Here is a 12,717-nt window from a genome sequence, read left to right as displayed (position 1 = left end):
AAAACGCCTAAATTTCAAGACTGTAGTTGACAAAAAACTCTTTTAAAAGATGGTTAACATTTTTAATTTTCTTTTTTTTCCAATCAACATAATGGGTCACCTGTATTAAAGATGTCTTATAGTGAAATAGTCTCAAACAAGATATAATATTAAAAATTATTTTCAGATTTACATTTATAAAATGAGCAACTCTTGAATTTAATTGTTACACACAAGTTTTCTAAGATATCAATTGGTTGCCATTGGAATTAAATTCTCCATGGGAAATATTGCATAGGAATTTAAATCCCTTGCAAATTTCCTATGTATTAAACAATGTTGTTTGATTGACAATAGTAAATTTAAATTAACTTACAAATTTATAATTACAAAAAGTAACATTCGGATTAAAATTTCTACAAATTATGCTTAATAGAATCATCATAAGTGAAAACTAGAAACTGAAAACAACAATATAGAATCAATTTAAATTTTAAATTAAATATTAAAAAAACAAAATAAAAAAAAATGAATTAATCGCGCCAGGTAGGGGTCGAACCTACGACCTTCTGCTTAGGAAACAGACGCTCTATCCACTGAGCTACAGGCGCTTTTGTTGATATTATTCTTTGAGTTTAATTTAATAATGCAGAAAAAGATTAAAATCCCGCTAAAAAGAATTCAAAAGTGTTTTGAAATCTGAAGTTTCGACTGGTATGGTAGAACTGTAGAAGCGCAACTGCGCAAGGAAAAGTGCGATTGCGAGGTAGACAAGCTAGGGTAGCAAACAACAATGGAGGAAAACATAGCCAAAATGAGCAAAAACTTGTCTCATTTCTGCAACAATCTTCAATCAACTACCGACGCTTTCAAACAATCTCTCGATCGCCGTCCAATTCCATTAGGTTTTCTTCTTTTTATTAATGTTCTTCTAAATCTGGGTTACAATTCATAATTTGATAATAAAAGTGTCAAAAATATTACAGATTCAGCGTCGACGACATTCATTCAAACCCTAAACAAGAGAGTAGTATCTTTGACGGAAGACCTCAATTTGCTGGAATCAATGTCACTTGGTACTGTTTCTTTTGAAGAGCTTCTAGGTCATTGTAATCAGCTTTATAAACTTAATCACTCTCAACTTCTTCACCTTCATTCCACCCTTCAATCTTTGTCCTACATTTCCCCAGGTTAATTTTTATTTATTTGTACATTTTCTTTTTAATGTTTTTTCTTAAATAAATTAATTTCTGATTTTGATGATTTTTTTCCTGGGTTGAATCTTTAGATGATGGAGTTGTTGATCTTGAAGAGGATTTTATGAATCAAAGTAGTTGTGCTACTCCTCGTCTTGAATCCCAGTTTCACACTTCTTCTTATGATTCTATCACTAACAATTTGGATGATGATGCTTTGTATGTACTGCCTTTAACATCATTTCAGTTTTTTAGGGGCCGAACACACATAGTGACATACCCCATATTTGTTTGTTCGACTCTTAGTTTATTTTGGGCATAAAAATAGTAACTCAACTAAATAAAAAGTAATGTAATCATTATTCCAGACTCTTAGTTCAACGAATAGATTTGAATATTGGTTATTGGAAAGATTTTGTTGTGATTGGCTGAATTTTCAGATTCGAGAATTCGCCTAGCTTTCGAAAACTTGGGCTCTCTGAGATGTTTCTAGCCACACTTGCTTCTGGAGGTCTGTAGTCTAAGTACATAATTTTGATGGATTGTATAGAATATTGATAGGAGAATGATGGTTTTGTATTTTTGTCTGCATTTTTCTTCAGGGGTTCGCAAACGTGATGTGCTTGATAGTCCACCAAGGTAATATTGTTATCTCTTGCTGTACCAACAACATGATCATATACTAATCTATCAAGCTGTTTAATAGAATATCATGTATGTAATCTTTCGTTAAACTTTGGTAGATATAATACTTGTATGTATCTTTAGGTATATTTAGGAGAGTGGTAATGGTATATTAGATACAATCCTTTATTTCAACGTGATCAAAGATTTATAGTTTTTTTGGAATGGACTACAGTAAAATGACTCATTAACTCATGTGTACTTTTTATTTATGTGAAGTTGATGATGTTTGCTACCAATTATCAATTAAAACCATGTTATCAGTAGCAAGGGTAAGTTCGTTAAATCCGACCCCAAACCCCACCTTAAGTGGGAGCTACTTAATAGCATTGGGGTAATAGAATGTTGGTATACTTAGATAATTAGATGTTGTATGCTATATATAATGCATAGCCTTGGGGAGAATTCATAACATGCTTATTAGACATTCATATCTATTTTTAATTTAATTGCAGTCTTCATACATTGGAGGTCCAGAACCATGGTGTTCCAACCACCTTTAACAAAATTGGTAGTAATATCTCAAACTTGTTAGAAGTTCTTCATTCTAACTACCTTGTAAAATTCTAATTTCTATGTTCTAATCAAATTATGTGAACGAATATTTATAAGGGAAACTTTCTTCTTTCAATGTAGGAGAAGAGAGAGATGAACCCAAGAAAAGTGAAACTTCCAATTTGATACTTGTTTCTGATGAAGACTATGAGAATCTTCCTTCTTATATGAAAAGTGTAGTTCCATTGAAGGTAAGATATTGCTCAATTCAGTTCATTAGGAGTTCTAATATGTTATGAACCTGTTAATTAGATTATGTGATGGTTTTGCAAGGTACATGAACCTATGTCAGATTGTGTTTTTGTTATTTGCCTTGTTACATCGACAGTTCAACCTTTAAAGCTTAGTAATCATCAATAATCACGAATGATTTCATAGTTATTTATGTATGTGCTTAGATATTGGTTTTCTTCACTAAGCAATTTGCTGTAAGGTTTACTATGCTTATTAATTATACTTCATGGGAATTAGATATTGAGGGTTTTTTTAATAGAAGTTTCCTCTGCATATCATTGAAACCCTTACCAAACTAATGGATTAAGGATCGGTTATATAGGATCTACAGTCTGCAGTTGAAAAGATGAATTCCTTTCTACTCAATAAAGGATATGCAAAAGAGAACTGCTTCCACCCTCAGGACCTAAAAACAATGGGACTAGGTAAATCATTGTGTTTTCTTTTGCTCTGAAATAAGTTATTGTCAATCCCATTTGCAGCACACATATTTATGTTTGTTTCTTTACTTCTTTCTTTTTCACAATTAGTAACCGATGACCCGCTCTCCTAGACTTAATTTGTCATAAAATGTAGTAATACATATGTTGTAAATAACTAGATACTACTTATACAAGGACTTTTAACTTAAATAAGGACACACGTTACACCCTATAGTAAGTTTTAAGAGGCACGAGGCTTTTCCCAAGGCGCAAGGCCCACAGCGAAGGTCTTTTTTCCCGAGGTGCAAGGCGCACGACGAAGGCGCAAGCTTTTTGAATGTGAGGCGCATAATTTTGCTAAAAGGTTTCAAAATCAATTCAAAAATATTTTTATTACTTGAAACAATATGAAATTCATATTATTACAGCGTACGAGTTAGATAAATACTTTAGCACATAAAGTCATAAGATGCATCAGGATCCAAAGGGTATAAAGATACAACAGGACTGTAAGAGTTAATGAAATCATTGTTCAAGTTGTAAATCATATATTGATGTCAAGACTAGTATTAACAAAATTACATGATAGCACAAACAAGAAACTATACGCTAAGACTCAATCATTAGAACAAAAATGGGCTGAAAAATTGAGTAAGTTGAATTGAAAGCCTCAAAGAGGTTCAACAATAAAAAACAAATGAAAGATATAATGCAACGATGAACACAAGTATTCATTGAAGGTGTCTTAGATACCTCCCCCTCAAATGTAGTTTTATTAGATTGAATTCAACAATTACAATGTAATAAACCTCCCTTTATCTGAGAACAATCTCTCAAGATCACAAATACTAAAGCAAAGTAAGAACACTCTCAAATTTCTAACAATGCAATAGCCTACTCTCAATATGTGTGTTTTGGTGAATGTTTCCATGGGTGATGAATCCTATTTATAGGCAAGGCATTCATCAATCTTGCAAGAGAGAAGGCTTCAATCGAGTGGTCACGCGAGATGGACTAACTATAGCATCTGTTTGGAGCAAGCCTGCGCTTGGTTTGGAAGAAGGAAATGAAATATGAAGGACGTTTTCCCATCTCGGGGAGAGGGGCAAGAAAACAAACTCAATAGGCTAACACGCTCAAGCCGTATGGGATCTGTAGTAGGGGAAAAAATCAAGCCTTTGGTTGATAGTGTTTAGGGACTCCCCACCCCACCAATGACTTCGTCATCGGCATAAGGACAAGTCATTAAACAAGGAATACAATGCACCTTTTTAATGACATTCACGCACAAAAAACTGTCAGAAAGTATCCTATGCCAGGCTGCTCGAACGAGCAGCTGAAAAACGCACTCCAATAGCTTGCTGAACACCCTGCTCGAACGAGCAGGAGCAGACCCCCACATTCTGACCTTCAATCTTTGTTGCCTCGAGCGAGCAACCTCTATTCCATGCCTTGCCTCGTTTAAGGCATGGTTTCACCCTTTAGTGAAGCTTCAAACGCCCCACGTTTATCACTTTCATCAATCGTTCCAAACCTTAAACCAGTGCAACTCGACACATCTTTATTGAGTCTCTCAAAAGTACAAGATAAAGCATGTTCGATTATATTTTTAAAGTCAACGTCATCATTAAGATTATTGGCACTTGCTTTAACATAAGTAATTAGAAATAATTATACATCAAATACACCATATTTTTATCATTATTCTTTTGACTAAAATTTGTAAATATATTAGAGATTAATTGAATCATTGTCTTAAAAGATAGGAGTAGAAGCATAAAAAGAAATGGAAGTAAAAAAGAAAAAAGAAAAAAGAAATCCAAGCATAAAGAAAGAAAACAGAAAGTGAGAAGCGATTGAAATCAGGAAGAATTGAGAGAAAATTAAACGAAGAAGAAAAGGGAAGAAGAATACTTGTTTAAGAACCACTTTCGCTAGGGCAAGAAAGGGGCTCTTTTTTTCTCTTATATAGTATAGATTCAAATAAACAGCTATAAGGGTATTCTAATAAATGAAGCAAAGGTAAGTATTTTAGTACAGGAAATTTAACAAAAAAGCAAAAACTGAAGGTAACATACAGGAGGCACACGTGGCGCGCGCCTCTCTCTCGCCTCTTGTACAACATTGTAGCTTGAGTCTCTAAGGTGTGTTTCAGGTCACCTCGGTGCACTTAAGTGCACTTGTTGAACCAAACCCTATAGTAGTTTCATATAAACCTCTTCATGGAGATCTCCATGCAAAAAGCATTTTCTAAAATATAGACGAATTCTTACTAGCAACAATTGCCAAAACACACTTCACCGTTGTCATTTTCACCACATGGGAAACTATTTCTGAACAATTTACTCCATACTCTTGAGTCCTGAGTATCACCTTTGGCGACCAAACTTGCCGTATACCATTCAAGAGAACCATCCGATTTGAGCTTCACCTTGAATACCCCACTCACAAGCAACGAATTTTTACCTAGGGGTAAATCAACAAGATCCCATGTATTGTTTTCTTGTTGAGCAGGTTTGTTCATTTCTTCGACCCACAATAGGTCCTTTGAAGCTTGCTTAAAGGTCTTTGGTTCCTCCTCTTTAACTTATATGTTATTTTAATGTTAATTTCATGTTCTAACTTTTAAGTATTAAATACTTTCATGTTTTAAATTTAATTTTGGAGCTTTTTAGCAAAATTGTGGCCCTCGTGCCTCTTAAAACTTTGGATGCTTCTCTGAACCATGCATACCTGCTTGCTGCTTGCTAATAAAGGACATCAACCAAGAAAATTGTACCTCATAAAAACCTGACTATTTAATCATTTGTTCATTAGCACCCATGACCCACCATTGCATCCACTGTATTACCCTTAGTTTGATTGGGATAGCCATGTAACTCGTAATATATTGTAATAGTGTATCCCGTGGGTTTAAAGTGATCACAAAAGAAGGTTTTCTTTGCTATAGTAGGAACCCTTTAAAATATGTCTTTCAGAACCAGGTATTTCTTGAAATTTTCTTTTTGATGAACTAAATGCAAAAGGCTCCTCAAACACCATGCCTTTACAAATCTTCTTATGAGTCTCTTCTTGCTGCAAGATTCTATAAACTTGGTACACAGAAGGCAACTTAGGAATTATTAGAATATGAGATCTAACAAACTCAAATCTATCATCTATTTTCATTAAAAAATGTAAAATCATCGTGCAAGTTTGTGATTTTAACACCTTTTTAATCATAGAACAGGATGTACACAATTACAAACTGGAATATAGATTATATTATCAAACTCATCCCTAATTGTTTTAACTTGAGTGAAAAAATATGCTATGGACATGTTGTCATGGTCCATTGCAAACAACATTTCTTAAAGAGTACAAATGTGAAGAAAAGGGTTGCGTATATCTTTCGTCCAATTCATTCCAAATATCGCTTGCTAACTTTTGATGTAGAACACTTTGAGAAACTGAATCATCAAGAGAAGCCAAAAACCACCCAATAACAATAGTATTATACATTTACACCTTTCATGCTTTGTAATCACTAGAATTAGTAGATGGCTTAGGCGAAGATCCATTGACAAAACCCATTTTGTTTTTTGATGCCAAAGCAATCATCATAATTCATAGACCTTCTTCACTTCCCGAAATTCTTTTTATTGAACACATTAGTAACCAAATAAGCATTCGCATGGTCACTTGAATCTAATTAGTAAACGCTTACCAGATTTTGAGCTTCATTTGTATCAGAAATACCATTACCCGCTATAATCAACATCCTTAGGAAAAGGACTTATAAAAGATTTTCTTAGAGCAGGAAAGAACAAAGCAATTGCGACTTTATAGAACAATTTCAAGATAGAATCTTTAGAACACATTTCTTTACTTTGTAACTGAATACAAAACTAAGAAACAGAAAACCAAAAAAAAAAACCCAGATAATGATGTATGTGTTTTTATATCTGTAATGGAAAAAATTACTTTACAATGTTACATAGATAGGTTATTCTACTGTATAACATAAGGAAGTGGGCTTAGACACTACCACTTGAGCATGATATTTTAACATTAGTAACTAATTTAATCAAGATAACCTTATGCACTGTCAACACATTCGTCGCTCATTCTGCCAAGAATTTGCCAAAATAACCAAAACCACTATAACCTGTGGGTGCTCAAGTCTCAACAATGATTTTCTGTGCACCTTATACAACTTTGGAAAGCTTACTTTGGCATTCTTATTGCTTATTGTCTTGTCATTGTTATTTTGAAACTAAACATACATGGGCCTTTTTTGTGGAGTATAATCATTAATATAAATTTCCAACAATTTCACGTCTAATAATTCCAGTTCTAATAAGTTCCATTTGATTCTAATAAAGTTTCGTTCGTCTGGTTTGGTCTCATCTTTAAACTACACAAATAAGTTCAGTTCTACTAAGTTAATAAAGTTCAATTATGTATTAGTTTTACCCATTGCTTTATCTAATTTTTTCACCACTAACAAGCTTTATCTATCTTGTTTATGTGTAATTCTCAACATATTTTTTCATCATTGTTCAATAATCATTATTTGTTTCTAATGTTTTATAAATAATTCTCGGCAGTTGATCCCTATGTTACTTGGACTCACGTACATATATATCGTGGCATTGTAGGGAATAAAGGAAGATCATATGTCTTGTCCCTTGTACAAATGAAGCGGCTGAATGTAGAGACTAAAAACGGATTAATATCTTATAGAGTTCTTTAGTCTGTTGAAGCGCCGTTAAAAACTTAACAAAGTTGAAGATATCAAGGCTTAGTGTTTTAAAATCTAAAACACACCATTGATAGGCCCTTTTAAATAAATAGAATAGAAATAGATTTGCTACTTTTTGTTGGTGAGTTGTTCATGTTTGTATTACACTTTGACGAATTATCAATTTACTGCATGTCTTCACTTTTTAAATGTGGTTGGCTTCACCTTCTCTTGTTTGCCATAAGTATTTGGCTATTATTATGGATGAGTCATGACTCATGAGCGTTTACACTACGTTTGAATTAGATAGAAAGAAATAAAGGAAAATAAAGGGGAGAAAATTTGAAAGAATGGACACTCACTTGTTTGAATATCAAAAAAGTAGGCGAGGAATTTGAAGGGAAAACATTGATAAATTTTGTTAATAATACAATACTTTCTAAAGTGATAAGATTTGAAGGGAAAATAATAATTTTCCTTCCTTTTCCATTCTCTTATTTTTAACTAAATTAAGTGTTTTGTCCTCCTTACACCTCCCCTTTCTTTCACTTCTTTTCCTTTCCCTTCTCTTACCTTTTCTTCTTTTTTCTTAATTTGCTATCCAAACATAGTATTCTAAGAATAATATTACCATAACTTTTACGTTTCATAACTTTTACGTTTAGTCCAAGGTTCCTAAATCCTAGTATTTGGCATATATATAGACCATTCTATCACTAGTTGCATGTTTAGCCTTAAAATGATGGAATGACCAAAGTTCACCATGTTGAAAATATGTTTTCCTATTATGCATTTACATTTGATATTAATTTAAGTTGTATATTATGCAATACATATATTGTGGAGAAGATTAGGTACCAAGTGTTGTTTGAGATTGTTTTAATATCACATAATTTTTTTTATTTATAATTTGTGTCAAAAGTTCAAGTAAAATGAAATCTATTATTGAAAACATAATAGAAATGTTACTCATAAAATTTTTATACGGAATTATACAAGCTCAAGGGAAGACTTTGGATCATTTTCTTTTGGATATGTTAAGTTCTGATAAAGCGTGAGATTACTATGCTAACTCTTAAGTTGTACTTGATGGATCTTCCTTTATTATATTAAAATAAATATATTTGATAGATCATATCTCTATATTAAGTTAGATTGATTAGATTACTTTTATTTATTCTGTATATTTTGAACAAATTATAGATTATTAGGGTAGATTCTATTTGTAATGCACAAAATTCTGATTGTAAACATGTATAAAATCTTGATTTTAAATAATGCGCAAGTTATTATTATCATTATTAAGTTTAAATTTTTATATTGAAAAGTAATAGGTGTAGTCGATATAATAATAAGATAACATATTGATAATAGAGAATTGAATGTAAAGAAAGATGCAAGTATACATATACATATTTAATATAAATTATTGTGAATAATATAAACTTTTGTTAATTTTCCTACAATAATACCTACTATTGATTAACTATGAATAATACTCTCTCCGTTCCTATTTATTCTTCCTATTTGGATATTTCACAAAGATTAAGAAAAAGAGAATCTTTGGTGGTAGTGGGTATTATTTTAATTATATAATAGTGGGAAGTAATGATTGTATTGGAAGTATGATGTTGTAGTGGGTATTATTTTAATTAAATAGTAGTGTGAAGTAATGATTGTATTGGAAGTATGAGAGAGAAAATAATTATAAATAAAAGAAAATGGGTACATTAAAAGAAAAGGGGGATTTTAAGGGGTAAAAGTGAGATAAAAACTTTCTAAAAATAGAAAGTATTCTAAAGTGGAAGAACTTTTAAAACTACCCGTTATAGTAATGTGGAAGATCAAAAAGGAACGGAGGGAGTACCAACTTATGGGTGTTTTCCTAGGATATATTAACTTTTGTTTAAATTAATTTACCTTTATTTATTTTCAAATAACCTACTATAAATAAAATCTGGAATTATTCTAGACTAAAATCACCTAAATTAGTATTATACATGATTAATTAAAAATTAATATTATTCATGGTTAATCAAAATTGATATTACTATAAAGTAATTGATAAAATTTGTATTATTTACAATAATTTTTCCTAAAACTTAAGTAAACATTAAAATAGTTTATATAATGTCACTATATTCTCAGTTCTATTACATATTTTATCATCATTATGGCATTTTCAAACCATGGATGCAAGTCACTGTAGAAATCGGAAAGTAAAGTGGTCCATGACTAAAAGCAATTTGTTAATCTAAAAGCACGTACAAAAATAACTTTCCAATAAATATACAATTGCGTATTATCGTTATCAAATTATAATATCTCTCATGAAATGTAACAAATGATATAAATTCTTTATAACAACGTAATAATTGCATGATTTAATAAATAATTATTAATTTATATAGCCCAAATTCATCAATTTATATAATTATCAATGTCAAATTATTAAAGACATTAACCAATAAAAGATGTATCAATGTTAAATATTTTTATAAAATAATTGCATAAAACATCTTCAAAATAATTACTTTATTTTTTTAGAATAATAAAACATTTGTAGTATAATAATTTTCTAAATCAATTTTTTTTTTCAAGATACTATGCAATAAAACATACTATATATTTTCTTTATTTTATTTTTTTTTATTGACAGTTTCTTATTATAAATAACATGTCTTATATAAGACCGTCTCACCATGATACGAGCCCCTATAATTAGCCCAAAGTATTAAATTCTTGTAATTCTAGAGAAAAAAATTAATAAATCTGAAACACAAATTCTTATATGAGATGGTCTCATCGTAAGACATGTCTCATACTTGAGTTAAATAGCTCAATAATAGAAACTTTTTGCTCATCGTCTTCTTGTTTTGATGTTGTCTCACAGTGAGACGATTTCAATTAAGACGAACTGAATCTGAAAAGGTAACTAACACTTTTAGCTTTGCTTCTGGGCCAATCCATATTAAGTTGTCTCACGAGAAAACGGTCTTAATAAAGAATTTATCTATTATAAATATGTGATAATAGTTAATAGGTATGCCATTAATAATAACGCATCTATTCTATCTGCTATTTCATTAATGTAAGTCTTGAATTAAATTGATTACAATTGAATAATGATATTATTTTTAATTATTTAAATAAATCAATTATTAAGTAGAGATAGACCGTTGATTGTAATATTAACCTAAACTAGATAGTGCCCGACATAAGCAATATTAAATAGTACATGTTAGCAGTGTTTTATTTATTTTAGTAATATGTATATAGATATTAACTATTTTTATTAATTGTTATTTTGTGTTGGTTGAAACAATTGTTAGATTTTATTTGCCATGTAATTATCAAATAACCAATTAATTTGTTCCATTTGAGATTTGTCAAAGCTTATAATAAAGTGATTTCTAAAATTTTGTCCATTTAGGCCAGATGAACCAAGTCAAAGGAACAACCTACCCATGAATAACTCTTAAGTCATAGTTGAAGTTGAAAAAAGTCTAATTTTATTCAAAGCAAAGTCCAAGAGAGGAGAAAGTTTGTTGCTATATAAAATATGGAGTAATAATTAATCAAAATAAAAAATTATCTCTTTAATTTTTAATTAATCAAAATTATTTTCGTGCTTTATTTTATCATATTACTATTATATGTGCCCATGCAATGCATGTTTTGTCTTAGTTTGATGATTTATATAATTTACATTTTAAAGTTTTTTAATTTTTTATTTCAAATTTTATTTTGTTCACTTAATAATTGCGAAATAAAAAGAAAATGACAATGTAATTGACAAATAATTGAATGAACTCAATAAACATAATTGAGTAATGAATATGTGCATACTCATTATCAAATGCATTCTAGTACATATCATTTTTTCAAACAGAATATAGAATGTATGATATGTTTATTACTTATATCGAATTCATTGCATTATATTTATTGTCAAAACCCCTACACCTCGTTAGGTGTCTATATATTTAATAGAATTATATATTATTTTATTAACTTTTCGTGTATAAACATGATAAATTTATTTTTATTAATGAATTGCATGATTTATAATAGCATAAACGTAATTATCAAATATATAAACATAAAAAAAAAATTATTCATTTGCTCAAGGAATTTATATAAATATTCTTAGATTCTTATTTAGGTATGAAGAATTTATGTTATTATACTTTGAATAATTAACCAAATTTTGCTTCAAATTAATTTAGGAAAATTAAGTGAAATGTAATTAATTTTACGTCCATTAAATTAATCCACCAATACTTTAAAATTTTGCCATTTGTTATTTTTCAATTCTTTTTTATTATATTGTATGATTTGTCATTTTCTGATTCTCTCAGTATATTGCATGATTCTTACAATTTTATTTCGAACAAAGTCGGGGAGATTTTTATCCGAGTTAATTTTTTTTATCTTTTAATTAAATTAATTTAATCACAGATCGTCTTATATGAGACCGTCTCACCATAAGACAAGCCCATATAATTAGCGTATTTATGTAATTAGTTATTTTAAAAGATAAATTCTTCATTGAGATCGTTTCATCCTGAGATGATTTAATATGGACTGACCCAATTCTAATTTATTAAAAAAAAAAAGTTACGATTTAGTTTTAAAATTAAATTTCTTTTAAATATATATCACGAGTATAGAAACTCGTGCAATGCACGTTTTTTTAACATTGACACAGTCTTATGTATAAATTGACTTTGTAATTGTAATTTTGAAAATCGTCAACAATATATTATATTCTCTAATTTACTCAATTTAACTATAAATAAATGTCAATCAAAGATACTTTAGTAGTAGAAATATTGGTCAATATCAAATGTTATGTCATTTTTCTTAAGTCAATAAGTGAGTTCCTTTCTTTTTAATTGTGATATATAGAATTTTCCAAACT

The 12,717-nt window shown here is 29.9% G+C and overlaps 1 protein-coding gene and 1 non-coding gene across 3 annotated transcripts; one reads left to right on the top strand and one right to left on the bottom strand.

Moving 5' to 3' along the window:
- Positions 1 to 517: 517 nt before the first annotated feature.
- TRNAR-CCU (transfer RNA arginine (anticodon CCU)) lies at positions 518 to 590 on the bottom strand. The gene has a single exon. It is a non-coding gene; the product is annotated as a tRNA-Arg (tRNA).
- Positions 591 to 673: 83 nt separating this feature from the next.
- Positions 674 to 8,003, top strand: LOC130804468 (uncharacterized). Of its 2 annotated transcripts, none has more exons than XM_057668909.1 (9): positions 674 to 884; positions 966 to 1,169; positions 1,268 to 1,394; positions 1,616 to 1,686; positions 1,778 to 1,814; positions 2,315 to 2,370; positions 2,496 to 2,605; positions 2,971 to 3,073; positions 7,711 to 8,003. In XM_057668909.1, the coding sequence occupies exons 1-9, from the start codon at positions 773 to 775 to the stop codon at positions 7,803 to 7,805; spliced, it is 915 nt and encodes a 304-aa protein (XP_057524892.1). In that variant the 5' UTR covers positions 674 to 772; the 3' UTR covers positions 7,806 to 8,003. The 2 variants fall into 2 exon arrangements, with proteins under 2 accessions (XP_057524892.1, XP_057524890.1); XM_057668907.1 differs by having other exon boundaries at positions 2,315 to 2,373.
- Positions 8,004 to 12,717: the final 4,714 nt, after the last annotated feature.

This window comes from Amaranthus tricolor, chromosome 17, assembly GCF_026212465.1.
Source record: "Amaranthus tricolor cultivar Red isolate AtriRed21 chromosome 17, ASM2621246v1, whole genome shotgun sequence".
NCBI classification, from domain to species: Eukaryota; Viridiplantae; Streptophyta; class Magnoliopsida; order Caryophyllales; family Amaranthaceae; genus Amaranthus; species Amaranthus tricolor.
Note: the sequence above shows the minus strand (reverse complement) of the source record. Positions and strands in the feature narration are given on the sequence as shown.